Source organism: Zalophus californianus, chromosome 8, assembly GCF_009762305.2.
Source record: "Zalophus californianus isolate mZalCal1 chromosome 8, mZalCal1.pri.v2, whole genome shotgun sequence".
Classification (NCBI taxonomy): domain Eukaryota; kingdom Metazoa; phylum Chordata; class Mammalia; order Carnivora; family Otariidae; genus Zalophus; species Zalophus californianus.
Window position 1 is genome coordinate 30,595,223 of NC_045602.1, and position 21,117 is coordinate 30,616,339.

The window sequence follows — 21,117 nt, forward strand, 5'->3', positions numbered from 1 at the left end:
AAATATCATTACATCTTAAATTATTAAATTATTAATAATTAAATAATTAAATTTAAGGGGTTATACTCACTTTATAAATTTAAGGTGGATTAGTTACACTATAATATTATTAATTATTATTGTTGCTAGCTTCCAGCAATTACATTTTGTTTAATTATTACTCTGAACTCCATAAAGGCAAAACTCTGAATGCAGTACTTACCATCTGGGGGGAGCTGACTAGCAAATTCAGCCGGTAAAGTCAAAAGCGCATAGTCTTTTAATGCCGCCAACCATAGGCGGCTGAGTGTTGGCAGTTCGGGTTGCACGAGTGTTATTAAACTATCTGGTGGTAGTTCATCTATGGTACCATAATCATCATCATCATCATCAGTACTTTTCATTGCTCTTTTTGGCTTTGACTCTGCTTCCTTCTTAATATTCATAGCAACCACATATACCTAGTAAGATATTTAGGAGGAGGAAATAACAAGGCATAATATTAAGAGATGATATAATCTAAGTTGCTATGATTATACAATTGAATTATTGAAAGTAATTGAGTATAGACACTGAAAAGTCTATAACTTCATGATTTCCTGACAACCTCCAAAGAATAATTCTACCTGCTTTGGAGACAATCTTTTTTTTATCAATCTGACTTCTGACTATTCCTCTCAAAAAATATTCCTTCAGCAGGGTTCTCTGAAATTTTTCTGGCTTCTCTTGTTATACTTTACAAAGCCCCCTTTTATGTGTGCCTTTTTTTTTTCTTTTTGGTCATAGGGTATAACTTCCTGTTTACTGCCTCCACTTTCACAGACTTATTAGATACAATCAGACAGCATTCAAAGAAAAAGGCTGGAGGAGGATGGGAGAAGGGCCAGAGAAAGGATTTCCCTAAATATCCTTCTAACCCCTTAAGTGATATTTAGCAATCTGGCCTTTATAATAGAGATTGAGCCAAGCATATAATTTACTAGTCACATATATATTATCTGTATCCTTTCTCTCCACTTAGTAAACCAAAAAGATGTATAATAGCAACTTCCTAAAACATAATTTTAAAGATTTTTCTTTGTTGCAGTTATTTTTGTTTTTGTTTTTGTACATACATTTAGGCTTTGGCAACTGGGTATAGACTGAGCACAGAATATAAGGCAGAAGTAGGTGAAGGTTTTACTCCATAGGCGATGGGGAAGGGAAGAGGTCACTGCAGGATTTATAGATCAGATATCATGTATTTTTCCTGAACTTTTAATTTTATTTTAAAATTATACCACAAAAAGTTTTACAAATGAGTTTAAATTACTCATAATCCCAATTTCCAGGTTACCATATTCTAGCTTTATAACTTGTAATTTTGTTGTACAAAGAATTTTGTATTTATTTATCTATTAACATATCATAAGGTTTTCCCATGAAATGCTAGTCTTCATAACCATTACTCTTAATGGCTGTAGGGGATGAGCCATAATACATCTAACAATTTCCCTACATTGAAATTTTATATTTACTTCTGATTCTTTACTCAGCCTTGGGAATCTTAACAAGACAAGATACAATTTTCAAAGGCAAAAGGTGTAGAGTTCTTCACACTATAAATAATGTTCCAAGTAAAGCTTTTTGTAAACATTTCCTTCCTGTATTTTGGATATTTTTCCCTAAGATAAAGTCCCAGAAACAGAATTATTGCATTAGTGATTACAAATATTTTTATGTCTGAATAGACACTGCCAAAACCTTTCTAAAAGGGTTCTATAATTTACATTGCTACTTGCAATACAGGAGGATATATTTTTTAGATTTCTTTTTAAGCAATGTTTTAGTTTATCTTTCTTATTAGATATTACACAAGAAAAATAGAAAAATCAGAAGTGTAAGTAAAATGAAGAAAATGAGAAAATATCATTAGTATTCTAGACATGTTGTATATATATAGTCTCTTAAATAACACTGTTTGTGAATAACTTTTTTTAATTAAAAATAGTTTTTTAAAGATTTATTTATTTGAAAGAGAGAGAGAAAGAGAGGACGCGGTGGTAAGGGGTAGAGGGAGAAGGAGAGAGAGTCCCAAGCACACTCCGCACTGAGTGTGGAGCCCAACACAGGGCTTGATCTCAGGACCCTGAGATCACGACCTGAGCCGAAACCAAGAGTCAGACGCCCAACCAACTGCACCCCAGAGGCATCCCTGTGAATAACTTTTAACCCAATTTTCGATTCACTTAATTCCATCATTCTTAGGATCAAGACATACTTTTAAGTTATTTCCGTTTTTCTGAGAAAGATAAACATCACAATAAACATCATCAGCAGAGTCTTTGTGTATATCCTCAATATTCCTTATGATAAACTGGTCAGCTAATGTGTGGTTTTAGTAAGTGTTTTGATACATATCACCCTTTAGAAAAATTTTACTAATACTATTATTCTAAATATGATGTTAATTTAGTTGGGAAATGTTTCTATATTTCTTCCCCCCCCCCATATATTTATGTGTAGTTTTGTTTCCACTCTGTGAATTGTCAATTCATATTCTTTGCCCAAAATTTGCATTTTAGAATGATTATTCTGAGAATCTGAACAGTAACAGCTGGAGGTGGAGGTGGGGGAGACTAACAGTAGAAAAAAACTAGGATGCAACTGCATAGACCAGGTATCAGATGATGAGGACTCAAACTAAAGGCAGGGGTAGAAGAGAGGAAGTATTTATTTATAAATATGGAAAAGGTATATATAATCTATTGTTAAATTTAAAAAAATAGTTGCTATGTTGAATAAAATTCCATTTTTATTTTAAAAAAAGATATAGATAGATATGCACATTTTAAGGCATATAAATATGTGCATATGTGCATATATGCATAGTGATACATACCAAAATATTAACAATAGCTATCTCTGGATGATAAGATAATAAGATTACAGAGAGGATAAGATTACAGATTTTTTCCAATAATACCTTTTCTCTATATTCTGAATATGTGTAGTGAATATAGGTATTTTTATTATCAGAACAAAATTACATTATTTTCAAAGATAGCATTAACAAAGTCAAAGACACAGGAATTAGTTACCTACTAGATATAAGATGAAGGGGATTGAAGAAGAAGCAGTTAATACTGATCCCTAGGTTCTGGCCTGAAGATAGGAGGTAGGACCAGTAGTTGACATAAATAGGAAAAAAGAAGAAAGAGAAAACACAGTATTTTTTTTTTAGACATGTTGGGTGTATGGTACTTATGGGTCATCCAAGGGGAGATGTCTAATAAACAGCTAAAAATATGGGATTGGAATTTAGGAGGTCTGGGTGGAAAAGCAGAATTACAATCTTTTTTTTTTTTTAAAGATTTTATTGGGGCGCCTGGGTGGTTCAGTCATTAAGCGTCTGCCTTCAGCTCAGGTCATGATCCCAGGGTCCTGGGATCGAGCCCCACATTGGGCTCCCCGCTCCGCGGGAAGCCTTTTTTCTCCCTCTCCCACTCCCCCTGCTCGTGTTCCCTCTCTCGCTGTGTCTCTCTCTGTCAAATAAATAAATAAAATCTTAAAAAAAAAAAAAGATTCTATTTATTTATTTGAGAGAGAGAGAATGAGAGAGAGAGAAAGCACATGAGAGGGGGGAGGGTCAGAGGGAGAAGCAGACTCCCTGCTGAGCAGGGAGCCCAATGCGGGACCCAAGCCGACGGCAGTCGCTTAACCAAGTGAGCCACCCAGGTGCCCCAGAATTACAATCTTTAATATGCAAGTTAAAGCTATAGGCCATGGGTATGGATGAAGCTGCCCATAAAGTACGAAGAGGGAGGAAAAGGACAAGAAAAACACATTTAAAGAGCGGGCAGGCAAAGAGAGGCCAGCAAGTGATGTTGAGAATGAACAATGAAAAGGAAAGAGGAGAAGCAAGAGAGGAGTGTCACGAAAGTCAAGGAAAACAAAGGGCTTCTAGAGACAGTATCAAATGCTGCAGAGAGGCCAAGTAACGCAGAAACTGACGAGTGCACAGTGATACAGATAACTCTCTGATTTGTAACTTTAGCGAGAGTGATTCCAGGGGAGTGGTGAGGACAGGGGGAAACTGAAGGGACCTCATGAAAAGTTGCTTTTTTTTTGCTCCTTTTCCTGCTTCTCTTCTTGCTGGGATCTGCACCCCCACCTTACATATGCTGTATGTCCTCCTTGTAAAGTCAAGGACTTAATGATTTCTTTGGAGTCTTTCAGGACAACAGACAACATCTAAGGAATGACCAGGTGAGGTTGTCATGTACGTTTTCATGACCGCTGACTCCAGACACCTTGACACCAAGACACCTAGCTCCAGGGCATAAGGGACTTAGGCAGGACACCTGAGCACTCCTTGTTTTGACCAGTTCCCAGATGTGTGAGAGGACATGTACACCAGACCACCATCCTCAATAAAAATTCCACGCCCCAAGCAAAGACGAGACTCACTCTCCTTTCCTTTCCAAGTCTCCCAGATGCTGTCTGTGTCTGCTGTCTCTATATCTTCAATAAAACTCTGCTCTCATTTCCTCTTGGCGTGCATTTGATTTTGATCCTGCTCGAAGCCAAGGATCCTGCTGACTGGTCCTGCAGAAGCCCCTCTGGGTCCTCAGACCCAGCCAGGCTGCATCAGTGAGAATGACCCCAGATTGTGGGGGACTGAGAAGCAGGCGACCAAGAGTTGAGGAAGTGAATGTACTGAAACTCCTTCAGTGAACTGAGACTGAAGAGGAGAGAGCGAAAGCAGTGAGGAGAAGGATACACTTAGGTGGGAAGGAAGGCAGGCAAGAAGAGGGAGCACATAGAGGGAGAGGCTGAAGATACAGAAGTGGGCACGACTGACAGCACTGAGCTGGAAAGTCTCCCCTTCATACTCATGCTTAACTAACATTAACTAACAGGTGAAAGGACAGTTCCCAACTCATGAAAATCTAAAGATTTCAAGGTAACAATCTGAGGATATGGAAAATGGATATCTTCAGCTTTCTGAGTGAAAAAGTATAAGCAAAGATAGGTCTTCAGGAAAGAAATCTAGAATATGCTGGGCATTTGAAGAGCATGACAAAGGTAAAGAAGATAAGCAGGGAAAAGAATTACTAGACAGCATTCAAGGCTGAGGCCTGAGCTGCAAAACTTTAAATTAGAAAAAGGTGTCAATAAAAATGTGCATTATTAATTTAGTTATGTGAGGTTCTGATCTAATTTTTTAAAAGTAATAATCTATCTTCCATTCAGTGCCAATCACAATTGTCCTTTGATATACATTGCCTTACAAGAAGATATTTTTCCACATTGTAATGGCAAAAACAAAACAAAACAAAACAAAACAAAACAAAAAAACTGAGGCTCTGAGAGATCAAATCACTTGACCAAAGTCACAAAGATGGTAAATTACAGACAGAGAGAACTTGTTCTAGGGCCTCTGATTCAACATTTAATGCTTTTTATACTAAACTATGCCAGTCTTCCTGGTAGGTGAATCAAGCATATTAATGCAAGTCAGCAAAGAACTAGCTGACTGGCAACGCATGTTATGATCATCAGACTCTGTGTTGCCTAATTTTCACATAATTAGTTAGGGGAGCCCTTTCTCAATAGAGAAATTTTGAAAAAACTGATTAAAAAACATAACTTTCGGGGCACCTGGGTGGTTCAGTCATCAAGCGTCCGCCTTTGGCTCAGGTCATGATCCCCGCGTCCTGGGATCAAGCCCTGCATCGGGCTCCCTGCTCCGCGGGAGGCCTGCTTCTCCCTCTCCCACTCCCACTGCTTGTGTTCCCTCTCTTGCTGTCTCTCTGTCAAATAATAAATAAAATCTTTAAAAAAACAAAAAACATAACTTTCAAAGGTTTGATAAGAGCTCTTTTGAGACATAAATATATACATATCTCAGCGAGAAAGAGCAAATAACAGATTTCCAAAAAGCACTGCATACCAAAGGTCAGTTTAAAAAACAACAAAAATCAAATAAAATTGTTTTTACCTACAGGACAAGGGGAACCTTTTCTCATGGATGGAGAAATGGTTCAAAAACAATAGGCTGTGGTTACCTCTGCCCACGCTTTGAGAACAGCCAGTTTTTCCATGGTTGTGGCACTCTCTCGGTACAGCTGGCTAGAAGATCCTTTTCCAGCCTGCACTTTATCCAGAGAAGAGACAAGCAGATTGTGCACTCGACGGAGGTCATTGAGATCACTGACAACTCCACTTCCAATCCATGTACTACACACCTAGCCAAAGAAAAACATTTTTAATTTTCTATAAAAAATTAATATTTAACATATAAGAGTAGGAAGTAAATATGATTTTTTTTTCCTTGGGGGAAGAAACACAAAATACCAATGAAGAAAATGAAACAAAAAAAACCCCTGAATGCTGTGCTTCAACATTATTGTTGAATAACAAATCAACAACAAGGATGGAAGTCATTATACTCTTATGTGGAAAACTAACAGTATTTATTTATCGTATTTCCATTGTCCAATGTGACAAAAATTTTAACAGAAAAAAATTTCTGCCTGAATCACTTCAGTTGTGAATAATTCTTCAACATTTCCGCTTACCACAGGCAAAGGGTTATTCTGGGTGCTATGGAAGAGATTTAAAAATAAATAAATAAAGGGGAAAAATCTAGTCCCTGTCCTCAAGAAAGAAAACACAAGTCGAATGAACATTTTAGGACTGCAATACTACACTTAAAAACAGAGAAGGGAGAGATTACTTTTAGCAGAAGAAATGGGAATGTTTAGGTATCAGGAAAGTCTGTGTGTATAAATACAGAGGAGTTACATGGGAAAAGAGATGAGATTAGCAAAATTAACTGCGATCAGATTATGTTACAATCTAAATTCCATGCAAACTGAATTCAGACTTTGTTCTATGGGCAATCAGTTTCCAAGGCTTCTGAGCAGGGAGAAAACAATTGAAATTGTGCTTGGGATGCCTGGGTGGCTTGGTTGGTTAAGCATCCGACTCTTGATTTTGGCTTGGGTCATGATCTTGGCTTGGGTCATGATCTTGGGGTTGTGGGATCGAGCCCCATGTCAGGCTCCGAGCTCAGCATGGAGTCTGCTTGTGAGTCTCTCTCTCCTTCTCCCCTTGCCCCTCCAACCTCCCTCAATCAATCAATCAATAAAATCTTAAAAAAGAAAAAAGAATTGTGCTTTAGGAAGATTGTTCCAGTATTTATACCAGGAAAGAATGTGTTTAAATGGTAAGCAATGTGTTCAGTTAAATGACTATTACAATATTATGGGACAGAGATGATATAGATCAAGCTGGGAATGGAATGAAAAGGGAGTGTCACCTGAGAGAGCCTTGGAGACAGAACTCACAGGATTTGGAAACCAATTAAATATTTTTAGGGGAGGGGCCAGAGACTTGCAAAAAGTGTGAGGAATCAAAGATGGCTGTTGTAAATAATGCTGTAATAAACAGTTGTGCATGCATCCCTTTGAATTAGTGTTTCTGTATTCTTTGGGTAAATACCTAGTGGTGTGATTACTAGATAGGGTAGTTCTATTTTTAACTTTTTTTTTTTACAATAGCCAAATTACAGAAGCAACCTAAGTGTCCACCAACAGATGAGTGGGTAAAGAGGATGTGCTATATATCCGCGTGTATATACACATATACATACGTATATACACACAATGGAATATTACTCAGCCATAAAAAGGAATGAAATCTTGCCACTTGCAACAACATGGATAAAGCTAGGGAGTATAATCCTAAGTGAAATAAGCCAGTCAGAGACTAAGACAAACACCATATGATTTCACTTATATGTAGAATTTCAGAAACAAAACAAACGAACAAAGGGTTAAAAAAGAGACAAATCAAGAAACAGACTCTTAACTATAGAGAACTGGTGATTACCAGAGGGGAGGGGCTGGGGGAGGGGGGAACTAGGTGAAAGGGAGAAGAGCACACTCATAGTGATGAACACTGAGTAATGCAGAGAATTGCTGAATTGCTATATTGTACACCCGAAACGAATGTAACTATACTGGAATTAAAATTTTAAAAAACAATAACTAAGGAGATCTGGGAACTCTCCACAAACAGGTAATAACAAAAGGTAGTAACTCAAGCAATGTTATCAGGTAAATCTGTTCAAGGACTGATGTATAAAAAAAAAAGGTATAAGGACAGAACACAGGGAAGACAGTTAACTCTTAAGGGACAAGCAGAATAAAAATAAACAATGAAAGAAATTGAAAAGAAAATGCCAGAAGAGCAAAAGGAAAACCAGGCAAGTGCAGTGACACTGGAGTCAAAGGAAGAATGTTGACAAGGAAGGAGTGGTCTGGTGGTGCTAGCTTGCCTCCATAATCACAAGTCCTCACTTCAAAGAACCTGAAACTCGGGGTGCCTGGTGGCTCAGTCAGTAGAGCATGCAACTCAGTTTTGGGGTTGTGAGTTCAAGCCCCACTAGGGGTGTGGAGATTCCTTGAAAGTAAAATCTTAAAAAAAAAAAATATTATAGAGTATGAAAGTAGAAACTGCAGGTTCTGCATTATCGGTTTGGCTTATGAAAAAAGATAAAGTAGCACTGAATCAGCAAAATCATATTCAGAGAAAAGACCCTGGCCTTACATCAAAAGAGTGGTACACGAACGTACATTTATCCATTTTAATCTGAAATAAGATACTTAAAATATATGTTTATGATTCCTATGCTGATTTAAAGGATTTTTTTTTTATTAAACTACTGATTACTGTCTCCAATTGTGTTACATTTGAGAGTCTTCCTATAATACCTAAAAATTACCCTGATTCAGTTTCAGGTTTAACATGACATCTGTTCTAGAAAATGGATGCCATGTTTCATGATCTGTCCAAAGCCAAATCCTTACTTTCCTTTAAGAAAAAGGAACTTGCAACCCATTGTCCATCTGTTTCAAAACTAGGTCTCTTCCCAGAAACAGGACAGGAGGTCAAGAACATTATTAGCCTGTGTAAGTAGAAAAGAAGAAACTTTGTACAGGAAAAGCAGCTTACAGCCACATAAGGAATAAGAAGTTGAAGGCAAATTCAGTAACAGATTTTCATACTATGCATCCACAAGATGAAATCTGAATAGGCTTTGCTTTTCTATGAACAGCTTTGTGGGTTTTGTCTGCTTAAATTCTATGCTCTGAAACATCATCATGATACATTTATTTATACAGGATTATGGTTTCTGATTGTTTGTGTGTTGGCATCTCATACCAAACGGCCTGCTCTAACTCTGACGTTTGTATTACGATCCACAGACCTCTCTCTTTAACCAGGCTCCCTCTTTTCTCTCTGGTCTGCTGTTTGTGAGAGGAGTTCATTTCTCTGAAGGCCATCATTAAGACAGCAGACTACAGAGAAATAAATCTTAACAATGGGGGGGGGCGCCTAGGTGGCTCAGACGGTTAAATGTCTGACTCTTGATTTTGGCTCAGCTCATGATCTCAGGGTTGTGAGACTGAGCCCAGTGTCAGGCTCCTCACTGGGCGTGGAACCTGCTCAATATTCTCTCTCCCCCTCTCCCTATGCCCCTACCCCACCTCTCCCTCTCTAAAAAAACAAACAAACAAACAAACAAACAAACTTAACAATGGGAGGAAGAGGCAAACTCATTCAGCCCAAGAAAACAAAATAAGAACTTTACATTTATTGTAAATAGCAGAACATTCTTTGTCTAGAGGCCACACGTAGCTTGATTATGGATTCTAAGCAATAATGATGGACCACAGCCCTGTACTCCAGAAAATGCAGGAGAGAGTTGCTTCTCTTCTATCCTTAGGAAAGCAGATCAAGAATCCAATTTCCTCAAAGACGAGAGCTTAATGTATGAATCCATTTTCAGAATGAGGCATGAAAAAGAGGAACTTATCAAAAGTGTAGGACTTTAAGTGCTTTTGTGACTTTTTTCAAATATAATAATGTAAGAATAATCTCCTGGGATTAATTTTGCAATGAAATTTCCATATTATGAAATTCTCCAGAAACTTATAGAATTTTCACAACTGATCAAAAAAAATCTTTTATTACCTAATTATCATTAATATGCATTCTTTAATTATTTTGTAATCTTACTTTTATTTTTAGTCCCTCTTACGATTTTTATACCTTTGTTCACTATTGGATGATAAAAGACCTATGTATCCCAAAGTCATTTCCTCAGCTATGACAAAAAAAGGGATGCAATTAACAGTTACTACTTTATCATTTGATACAGAATAAAAGAAGAAATTGTCACTGTTGTATTTCCAAGATAAAAATATTTGATTTTTCTCTCTTCTTTCTTGGAAGTGAAATTCTAAGGTATCTATTAATTTAAAGAAGGTAACTATAGAAAACCCTATTTTTCTTCTTACCTGGCAGGCTTTTGCTGTTATGTCTGATGGGGTATCTTGTGAAAAGGCTGGTCTTAGAGCAGCTCCCACCTAAGAAAATGAATACGAGCATTTTATTGTTAAAGATAAGTAGTAAATATAAAACCTCTTGTGTCTTTGGAGATGAAAACACACAAAACACATCTTTTGTTATTTTCTTTTTTATCACATCTCCCTTATCTCTCTTTTCAGTTACAATAAACTCAAACCTACCATTTTTCTTTTGCTTTCCAGGAGGTTATAATCATTATCGAATCTATACAAATGCTATACCAAAACAGGCAATTAATCTTGTTTCTTTTTCCTTTGTTTTTAATAGGAAACAGGATTTTCTGACAAAGTCACATGTTCCTAGACATAACAGAAAACTTCTATCCTTTTTTTATTCTGTCTATATTTTCCTGAATGTATCCTAACAGTATTTACCTCATGGGTGAATCTCATATAACTGGATCAATTCCTTTAATAACTGTGTAGTACTAAAAATTCACATAGTCACTGAAAGACCTCAGAGACCATTTCACCTCAAAAAAAGGTACTTTAAAAGAAGGACGCTCGGGGCTCCTGGGTGGCTCAGTCAGTTAAGCATCTGCCTTAGACTCAGGTCATGATCCCAGGGCCTTGGGATGGAGCCTGACATCAGGATCCCTGCTTGGTGGGGAGCCTGCTTCTCCCTCTCCCCCTGCCTGCCACCCTCCTGCTTGTGCTCTCTCTCTGTCAAAAAATAAATAAAATCTTAAAAATTTTTTTTAAAAAAAAAGGATGCTCAAGAAATATTCATTTATGTACCACTGTCATAGTAATAAGTGAAGGAATATGAGCTTTAGTTTTAATAAGCCAACCCAGTCATAGATTCTTAAATATATTAGATTTAATGTGTATGAACTGAATAAGGAATTAGAGTCAACTCCTAATCTGAGACATCTTCCCTTACACAAGACGGTAAGTCACTGAAATATCACTAGTAGTTTAGAAATGGATCAAGAGTCCCTCTCCATGACTGAAAACACATGGCAACTAACTGCAGTATTGGTAGTACAGTCATCAACTAATCACAGAGCTGGGGCTGGATCCTGTACTGAAGGAGAAAGAGAATATACTATGAAAGAGATTACTGAGTTGACTGATAAAACTGGATTATGACTGACTATATAGAAGTAATATATCAAGGTTGAATTTCCTGAAGTTGATAACTGTTCTGTGGTTATATAAGTCAGTGTTCTTGTCCTTTGGAAACACAGACTGAAGTATTAAAGGGTAAAGGTAGATGACTTAAATAATTATTCTTTCCATTTTTCTGTAAGTTTAGAATTATTCCTAAGTAAAACGTCAAAACAAAACAAAACAACAAACCTTTATTCTTATAGGTTGGGTATTTGGGAGTAAATAATTGTATACGGGTTTTCTATAGCCAGTTGGGCTAGAAGCCATAACTTTCTCACCTGTACTTATGATAGAAAAACAATGGAGCATACATTATTCACCCTTTTTAATTTTGTGTATGTTTGGGTATAGCTTTTATTTATTTATTTATTTATTATTATGTTATGTTAATCACCATACATTACATCATTAGTTTTTGATGTAGTGTTCCATGATTCATTGTTTGTGCATAACACCCTGTGCTCCACGCAGAATGTGCCCTCTTTAATACCCATCACCAGGCTAACCCATCCCCCCACCCCCTCCCTTCTAGAACCCTCAGTTTGTTTCTCAGAGTCCATAGTCTCTCATGTTAGATGAGGTGTTGTGTATCCAAAGCTAAGGTTCTGGTATAATTACAGTAAAAAAAAAAATGTGTCTTCCTTCCTTGATAACTTAAGTTTCTTTGTCTTCACATAACCCATCATTACCAGGATTAAATCTATTGTGCCTCAGTTTAAGAACGCAAATAAAGTTATAAATCTGAGGAAACAAGTATCTCTGTTTAGAATACAATAAAATATTTTTTGAAGGTATGTAATTCTTTCAGTAATATTTTTAACTGCTGTTATTAAAAGTTACCCTTCAGAATACAAAGTTGCCCTTTTTATTTTTAAAAATGCTTATCAAGTCTTGACATATAAAAGTAATGTCAGCAAATCCACAACACTCTTTGAATGTCTTATCTTTTAAATGGCATGGCTAAACGTCTAAACACAAGACTGAAAAGCTAGGCTGCAATTCTATTCTAGTTTTATCACCAATACACTATCAGAACTTAAAAATAGTGACAAGTTTTATACTATTGTTTCTTCAACTGTGGGATTCAACTATGTAGCAGATGATGGGAATAAAGATATGCAGTTGGAAGTTCCAAATACATTTCTCCAGGGAATCTTCATTCCTTCAATGATCATGCAAAGGATCCATTTTAAGTTTTAGATAAACAGAGTTATCTCACATTAGCTTGATACTGCTCCAGAATCACATGGCCTGGAAATTCTGGCTCAGGCACAGATGCAAACTTCTTGATAATGTCTTCAAGTGCTTGGAGCCCAGCCATCCGCAGCTGATTACTATGATCTGTTGCAGCCATGAATGCCATGCGAATCAGGTCAGAGAGATGAAGTACCAACAGGTCATCTAAAAATAAAAATAGAAGGCAAAAAGGAAAACTCCAAAAATAGGTATTACAACACAAAAATATGAAATGAAATAAACTTCTTTAAAAAAGCACTTATGTTTCGGGCACCTGGGTGGCTCAGTAAGTTAAGTGTGTGCCTTCAGCTCAGGTCATGATCCCAGCGTCCTGGGACCAAGCCCCGCATCAGGTTCCCTGCTCAGTGGGGAGTCTGCTTCTCCTTCTCCCTCTGCCTGCCGCTTCCCCTGCTTGTGCTCTCTCCCTCTCTGTCAAATAAATAAATAAAATCTTTAAAAAAAGCACTTATGTTCCACATATTTCACTATGTCTAAAAATAACAAAGATACACTTTCAAGAAAGCTCGTGTATCATAATTTCTCAAGAATATTGGTAAACCTTTACCCAATATGGTAATATAGAGGACATTATTGGATGTACAATAACATTTGAAGCAAAATAACTATAATAACTTTCCCCAAAGGAGTTTGTAATTCTTTTAGAATAGGATTGGCAGATTTTTCCTGTAAAGAACTAGATACTTTTGGTTTTACTGGCCATATAATTTCTATCACAACTACTCAACTCTGCTGTTGTAGAATGAAAATAGTCATAGATCATGTGTATATAAATGGGTATGCTGTGTTCCAATAAAACTTTAATAAAAAAAAACAGGCTGTGGTCTGGATTTGGACTGTAGGAAGTAGTTTTCCAACCTCTACTCTGGAAAAGACTTTTATAATGACAAGATGTAGAAAAGGGAAGTCTTTTTCCTTTTAGAGTAAAGGCTACCCCAGATCTTAAGCATAAAAGCAAGTCTCAAAGGATTCAAAAGATACCAAGTAATTTAACTACATCCCAGAACAAAGTCCAACATTATTTAAAGGAATACAACAAAATCCAGCCCTACTACTATAAAATTTGCAAATCTGGCATGTAATAAAAAATTACCAGGGATTCAAAGAAGCAGGAAAATATATCTTTCAACTAGGGAAAAAAAACCCTCAGTGAATAGAAACGGATCCAGAAATGAAAAAGGTGATGAAATTAGCAGACAGGGAGCCTAAAACAGTTATCATAAATATGTTGTCTATATTCAAGAAAGAAAACAAAAACCTGAGCATATTGAAGAGATAAGTATTGCAGAGAGAAGGGAACCACAATGAGTCTTATAGAAATAAAAAAATAAAAAATGACAAATATACTGGATAAGATTATTAGGGATTAGATACTGAAGAAGAAAAAATTGGTGAACTTAAAGACCTAGCAACTGAAGTTATCTAAAGACTTTATCAAGCTCAAGGACTCTAAAGTTCTTAGGAGGCTGCAAGACTCCCAAAGTCTTTTTGAAGCAGTAGCAATCGGTGGCTCAGCTGGATTCCCAAACAGCTCCTATTTAAACAGGTTTTTGTGGTTATTGCTATTGTGAAGGTTATAAGACAAGTATTGTCTAATTTTTTTCATGTGCCTACCTAAAATTCCAATTTTAGAATTTTAAGTTTAAAGAAGAATATCTACTGGCTTCGGGAAGAGGAACAAAGGAGAGAGAGAGAGAGAGAGAGAGAGAGAGAGAAACATTTGGCTAGAAGCCCCCAATACTTCCTCATCTAAGGGAGGCAAAAACACACCATCAATAAAAATCAGGTATAATGAACTACTGCCAGAAGTTGGGAGGAAATTTCCAAGGCAGATGGAACTGGATTAAAATGAGCCTATTCATATTATGCCAACAAAAAAGTAAATAAAAAGACCCATTACTCCTCCAGTAGTTACCTAATTAAAAAGGTCTAGAATGATAGCAATCTACCAACCAAAAACTAGGCAATTATTCCCAAAAGTACTGTCGCTTCTCTACACAAATCTCTACCTCCAACTTTTCTTAAGTCAAGATGTCTTTTTTCCAAATCCAAGGAGATAAACTCCCACAGCAGGGGAGTGGAAAGGGGCATGAAGCAGGAACTCTAAAATGGGGAGGGAATTAGGGGGCTGTTCGAGGTTCATTATATTCCAGGAGCAGTAGTTCCATACAACTAAAGCTCAGTGGATACAAAGGGGGATAAGGATGATAAAGGAAGAGCCTGGATAGCACATTTATTTGGTCTATAACTTTGAAAAATACATGCTGACATGATTGTTCAGAATAGCAGGCAATGGGAACTAGAAAGGATCCTGTTTCAGGCCAGCAGAACAAAGCATGTCAGATACTGGAATCTAGGTTGGAAAGCTGTTATATCAGCTTACCATCCAGCAACCAATGTGAAGTACCCAGTAAACAAAGACTGGAATATGGGCAATCCACCCACACACACACTGTGAGCAAATTTCAAGTAGGGAGAGCACTCTCCTCTTTCAAGGATATATAAACAAATAAGCCTATGAAGAAAACACACGCAGGTAAAATAAAGTTTCTGAAGATCCAGAAAGAGCTAATCTCAAAAATAATTTTCTATAAAAATCAGAATAAAATATAGAAAATCACTTTGCATCTCAATAGAATGCAAAAAATCATGGCTGCTACTGAATAAGAACAGAAAATCATAGAGTCAAAAGGATATGATATAATGAAGGCAGAAAAAAGACAAAAAATTATGGGAAAACTAAAAACAAAATAAAACTTAAGATCCACTATGGGGGCAGAAAACAGTAAAACATTATCAATGGTATAAAGGGAAAATTTGTGAGGATCTCTGAGAATGCAGGCAAAAGACAAGATACAAACAAAGAGAGAAAAAGCATTAAATACAAAGAAAGGAAAGCCAACCTAAGGATCTTCACTATTCCCTAAATGTCATATGCACACTTAAACTTCCATGCCTTTAAAATTCTCTTTACTTTTGGGGTGCCTGGGTGGCTCAGTCGGTTAAGCATCTGACTTTTGATTTCAGCTCAGGTCATGATCTCAGGGTCATGAGATCGAACCCCGTGGCAGGCTCCACACTCAGCACAGAATCTGCCTAAGATTCTCTCTCCCTCTCATTCTCCCCCTCCCCCCATTCATGCTTGCATGCATGCGCATGCACACTTTCTCTTTAAAATAAACAAATAAATAAAATCTAAAGCAAACAAATTATCTTACTTTCTTTGCTTGTAAAAAACCAGTGTGGTGAGCAGAATAATGGTGCTCAAATATATCTATAACCTAATCCCTACAACCTGTGAATATGTTAACTTACATAGCAAAAGGGGGTTTGTAGATGTGATTAAGGTTATGGGCTCTGAAATGGAGATTATTCCAAATTTAACAGGTGGCCCAATCTAATCACATGAGCCTTAAAAGCAGAGCACTGCTCCTGGCTCTGGTCACAGCCATGTGACAGCTAAAGAAGAATCACCGAGACAGTCGGTGTTGGCTTTGAGGGGGCCATCTCCAAGAGATAGAGAGAGGGGGCCACTACCAAGCAACACAGACAGCCTATAGAAGCCGAGAAGAAAAGACTTCTGGAAAGCCTCCAGAAAGGAATGCAGCCCTGCTGAGACCTTGATTTTAGCCCAGTGGGACTCATGTTGGACTTTCTGACATATAAGAACAGTAAGATAAACAATGTGTGTTGTTTTAAGCCACTGATTTTGTGGTCATTTGTTACAGCAGCAATAGAAAACTAATACAACTGGCTTCTTCTACCTGGAAACTCTTTTCTCTGCCTTTAAAATCCAGTTCTAAAATCACTTTTTCTGTGAGATCTTCCCTGACTCTTCAGAAAATGCATACTACTTTTTTATGTCCCCAAAACACTCCATCATACCACTATTGGGACATATAATTGTTTGAGAGATAAGTTCTAGACTAGAAAATCTTCAAGGATATGGGCTATGTTTTTTTCTTCTTCGTGTAGCAAAGATAGGGTTTGGTAAATATTTGATAAATAATGGCATGAATAAGGACACTGTGTTCATGATATACTGTGCTCTGCTGATAACCGTGCATTCAGATTCACATTTTATATGTGGAGTACCAGTTTTACTTTTTGTTTTTTAATCCATTTTTGAGTTCTAGTAAACTGAAAGGCATTTAGTAATCAAGTAAACTAAATGGAGTTTTAATGTATAGACTTCAATACTATTAGTACACACAATTTGTTTTTACATGTATAAAAAAAAATGAGATGGCGACGAAGAAACAACAAAGTAAAAGACAGAGAGTCTATTATTCTTCCATCACTCTCTGGGTCTCCTCATCTGTAAAATGAGGATGCTGGACCTGATGATCTCTTTATAAACTCCCTGTAATATCTGATCCAGGGAATGATGGGATATAAAAAGATAAGAAACAGTGTTGAGTTTCAGTAACAGTTTTCACCTTTTCAAAAATACCTAGTAGCATTTCTGAAATCTGAAAGTTTGAGTTGGCATTCATGAGTTCTGACATTCTCCATGGCTGGGACTGCAAAACTCCCTTTACTTACGTACCTTAAAGTTTTGCCATCTCTTTTACGCTTAACTGCTAAACTAGGACACAGTACAAAGGATATATAAGTTAATGCTATCGTTATCTTTAGGGCACATGATTAAGATACATCTACTTATGATAGGCATATACCTTTGGACCATTTTCTTCAACTTATCTTCTAAATATAGGTCAGAAGACAGGTAGTATGCTTAGGGGACAGAAAACAAGGTAAAAGGAACTTATAAGAAATGAAAGGCAGAGTCTAAAGCATGTTACATAGCAGCAAACCTGTATTTCAAACCTACAAAAATGCTCCAGGGAAAAGAAGTACTGATTTTAAATTTACTTGTAGGGTTTCGTAGTTTAGCAGATCGTGCCATGGCAAGATCGAAGTGGGCCTGGTCCGCATTCTCACACAAATTGATGATTCGGCACAGGCAATCTGCAGCAAACACCCGAGTGGCCCAGCGAGGTGCCACGAAGGGCTTTGATTTATCTTCTTCGCCTAGTGTGGTGAACATGGTATCATCATCCATCTCATCTTTCTTCTCAGATTCCTCATCTTTTCCACTACTTAAGGGAGTTGCAGTGCTCATATCTATAACAAAAGCGAAGCATATTATGACAACCTCACATACAGCAAAAATGATGCTTTAGAACTTGCATTAATGTTACAAGATTTCTAATAAAAAAGGACTAAATTCTCACTCCTTTGAAAACAGTAGAATTGGCAAGTTTTTTTTAAGTCAATCAGAAAGCAAAGAAAGTATAGAAGTGTTTTTACATATTTCACTAGTTTTACATACTATGTTGAACTACAGAGTAACCTGGGATTTTTATATTCAAAAATTTAGTGTGAATTTAGTTATTTTCCCCAAATCAAAGAAAGCTCATTAGTTTGTAATATAATTTAACCTTCAACATTTATACAGGGATTTATAGATTAAAATTAGCATTTCTAAATGCAAGCTCATATATATGTGTGTGTGTGTATATATATATCTTTTTTTGTTTATATATACAGATATATACCAGAGGTAAAACAGTCATTATTTTAAGAACGTATTTTATATGTTAAATACATACCACTAGAAGCTGCCAGGACATCTTTACAAAGCATTAGCCAATGAGAAAGTTTTTCTACAGCCAGTGATGAAAGCATATGACCCAAAGTATCATGAATATCAGAACATAATTTTCTATCTGTCTCCCGGTCTAGCATTCCAAAAAGAAGTCCCTCAAGACCAGTTTCTGTTATATTAACACCTTGGTGCCGGCAGTGGATATCACTTTGAGAACTGACTCCAGGTGCAAAAGGATTGACATCTGAAAAGCAATTTTTACAAATGAACTTGTATAGAGTTTTGTTGTACACTATAGGTAACAATTATGTTAAAGACCAAGGCTTACATGTAAATTCACGATTACAACAAAACAAGCTAGCTACTAGAATTTATGTTCTCCAGCTTACATATCCTTAGGTTTAGATAATCTGATAATAAAGGTAAAACTCTGATCCTTAAGACTGATTATTCTGAGGTATTTTAAACAAATCTCCAGGGAATACTCAATAAATATACATTTCTTTCTAAAAAAGAGAAAGTATGGGAATGAGACCTATTTCTAAGTAGATTTGATTTAATGGACTGAAAAATAATTATTGCTATATTTGTTGGAAGAACAAAGTGAAATTTATTCAGTCTTATAGTTTAGGTTTTTAAAAATCTATAAAGCCAGAACACAAATTATAAATGGATTATATCCTAAAAAATCATTTAAAAACTGGGAAAATTCTTTCCAAGAAACATACAATCAAAAAGTCATATTGAGTGGGGAGATGGATAAAATAGGTGGAGGGGATTAAGAGGCACAAACCTCAAGCTAAAAAATAAGTAAGTCATAGGGTTGAGAAGTACAGCATAGGGCATATAGTCAATAGTATTGTAATAACATATGATGACAGATGGCGACTACACCTGTCATGGTGCGCACTGCATCAAGCACAGACTTATGGAATTACTATGTTGTACACCTGAAACTAATATAACATTGTGTGTCAGTTATACTTCAATTAAAAAAGTAATATTGTTACAAAATAGTAGTTAAATGTCTTGCTTTATCCGAAAATCTTTTTGTTCTTAGAAACAGCAGAAGTTGTACAACTAGCAACCTTAAGAAGGAATACTAGGAGGCTCCGAAAACTGAAGCCCTTTGAACCTTGAAGACAGTGAAACAAAGGGATGTAAACTGAAAGTGGCTCTTTTAGTTGAGTCACTCCAAAGACAAAATAAGAGCAAGTTTGCAGAAAATAGCCGCAGTGAGGGGAGCTCAGATAGTAGTAAGAGTCAAAAGCTTTGGTTCCAAGGAAAGAGAACATTAGTGAGAAATTAGGCATAGAGAACTATTTTTCACTTAGCAGCTGATAGTGACTATGTTCCCATATCAGGAATTATACTTCTACAACATGAATTTTCATAGCTACATAGCAAACCACTGAATTAAGAGAACCTTGAGGGTGCCTGGTGGCTCAGTCAATTAAGCACCCCACTTTTGATTTTGGCTCAGGTCATGATCTCGGGGATCGTGAGATCGAGCCCCATGACAGGCTCTGTGCTGGGCATGGAGCCTGCTTAAGATTCTCTCTCTCCCTCTCCCTCCACCCCTCCCTGCCCCTTTCTCCCTCTCTCTATAAAAAAAAAAAGAGAGAGAGAGAACACTGATTGATCACTGAGGATAAATTCCTAAAAGGGGAAATCACTAGGTCAAGGGTAAGCTGACAAAAAATACTGACAAATCCAGAAAATTTGTTATGACTTTACATTTCTTTCTACCAGTACTATAAGACATTTTTCTTTTATTCATACCTCTCTCAGTGCTGGTTATAATCATTATTTTTAATTTGGTCAGTTTTATAGAAGAAAAATGCTATCTTATGATTGTATTGACTTGTAATTATTTAATCACTGGAGGTTGAAAATATTTCATATGTTGACATTTCTTCTTTGATAAAACATGTTTCTTATGCTCTCATGATTTTCTATAGATGCAGAAGAGAGTTAACATAGCAGGCCTGAGACGACTTAGTAAGGCCTAAAATTCAGATTAGCCCTCAGCTAGCATCCTGGTGAACTGGGTTTCAGGAGGGTTCCCACCATTTCCTGGTCAAAGTGGCTCACTATGCCTAAATTGTTTGTACAAACGGTATGGTTTATGCTGAACACCTGCTTGCCTTTGAAAGTCTGGACTTTTGGAACATGTCAGGCAGACCATGCCTAGTCAACCAGAGCCCAATAAAAACCTTGGGCACCGAGCCCCTGACAAGGTTCCATGGTAGACATTTCATATGTTGTCAAGACTCATTTCTGGGGAGTCAAGCAGGTCCTGTGTGACTTCATGGGGCGTGGGCTCTTGGAAACCTGCGCCTGGTTTGCTCCAGACTTCACACCAAGTGCCTTTTCCCTCTGCAAATTTTGCTTTGTATCCAGTTGCTGTAATAAATCATAGCCGTAAGCATGACTATATGCTAAGTCCTTCTAGTGCATCATCAAACCTCGGGGTGGTCTTAGGACCGCCAACACACTAAGTTTTAAAAACACTAAAATGTAACATGCACATTTCAATAAATAAAATAAATTAATAAATATATTTTACAAGTACCTCCCCTCTTAGTTTGTCTCTCAATTTTGATTATGGTGACTGATGAGTATAAGCTTTAAAATATTATATGTACTCAGGAGAATTCTATAATTATTTTTGGTGCTATGTTTTCTCTCTAAAAAGCAATAGTATTTACTGTATATATAACTTCTTTCACATTCTGC

At 36.7% G+C, this 21,117-nt stretch overlaps 1 protein-coding gene across 4 annotated transcripts in view; it reads right to left on the minus strand.

Moving 5' to 3' along the window:
* Window positions 1-21,117, minus strand: part of HEATR5B (HEAT repeat containing 5B) — a 113,068-nt gene that overhangs the window by 29,149 nt on the left and 62,802 nt on the right. For all 4 annotated transcript variants that reach the window (XM_027622576.1, XM_027622577.1, XM_027622579.1 and 1 more), the window contains 6 exons: window positions 18,383-18,622; window positions 17,643-17,894; window positions 12,733-12,914; window positions 10,332-10,400; window positions 6,030-6,209; window positions 203-440 (listed from right to left, as the gene is read on the minus strand). In XM_027622576.1, coding sequence (XP_027478377.1) covers window positions 203-440; window positions 6,030-6,209; window positions 10,332-10,400; window positions 12,733-12,914; window positions 17,643-17,894; window positions 18,383-18,622 — 1,161 coding nt within the window. The remainder of the gene's footprint in view (window positions 1-202; window positions 441-6,029; window positions 6,210-10,331; window positions 10,401-12,732; window positions 12,915-17,642; window positions 17,895-18,382; window positions 18,623-21,117) is intronic.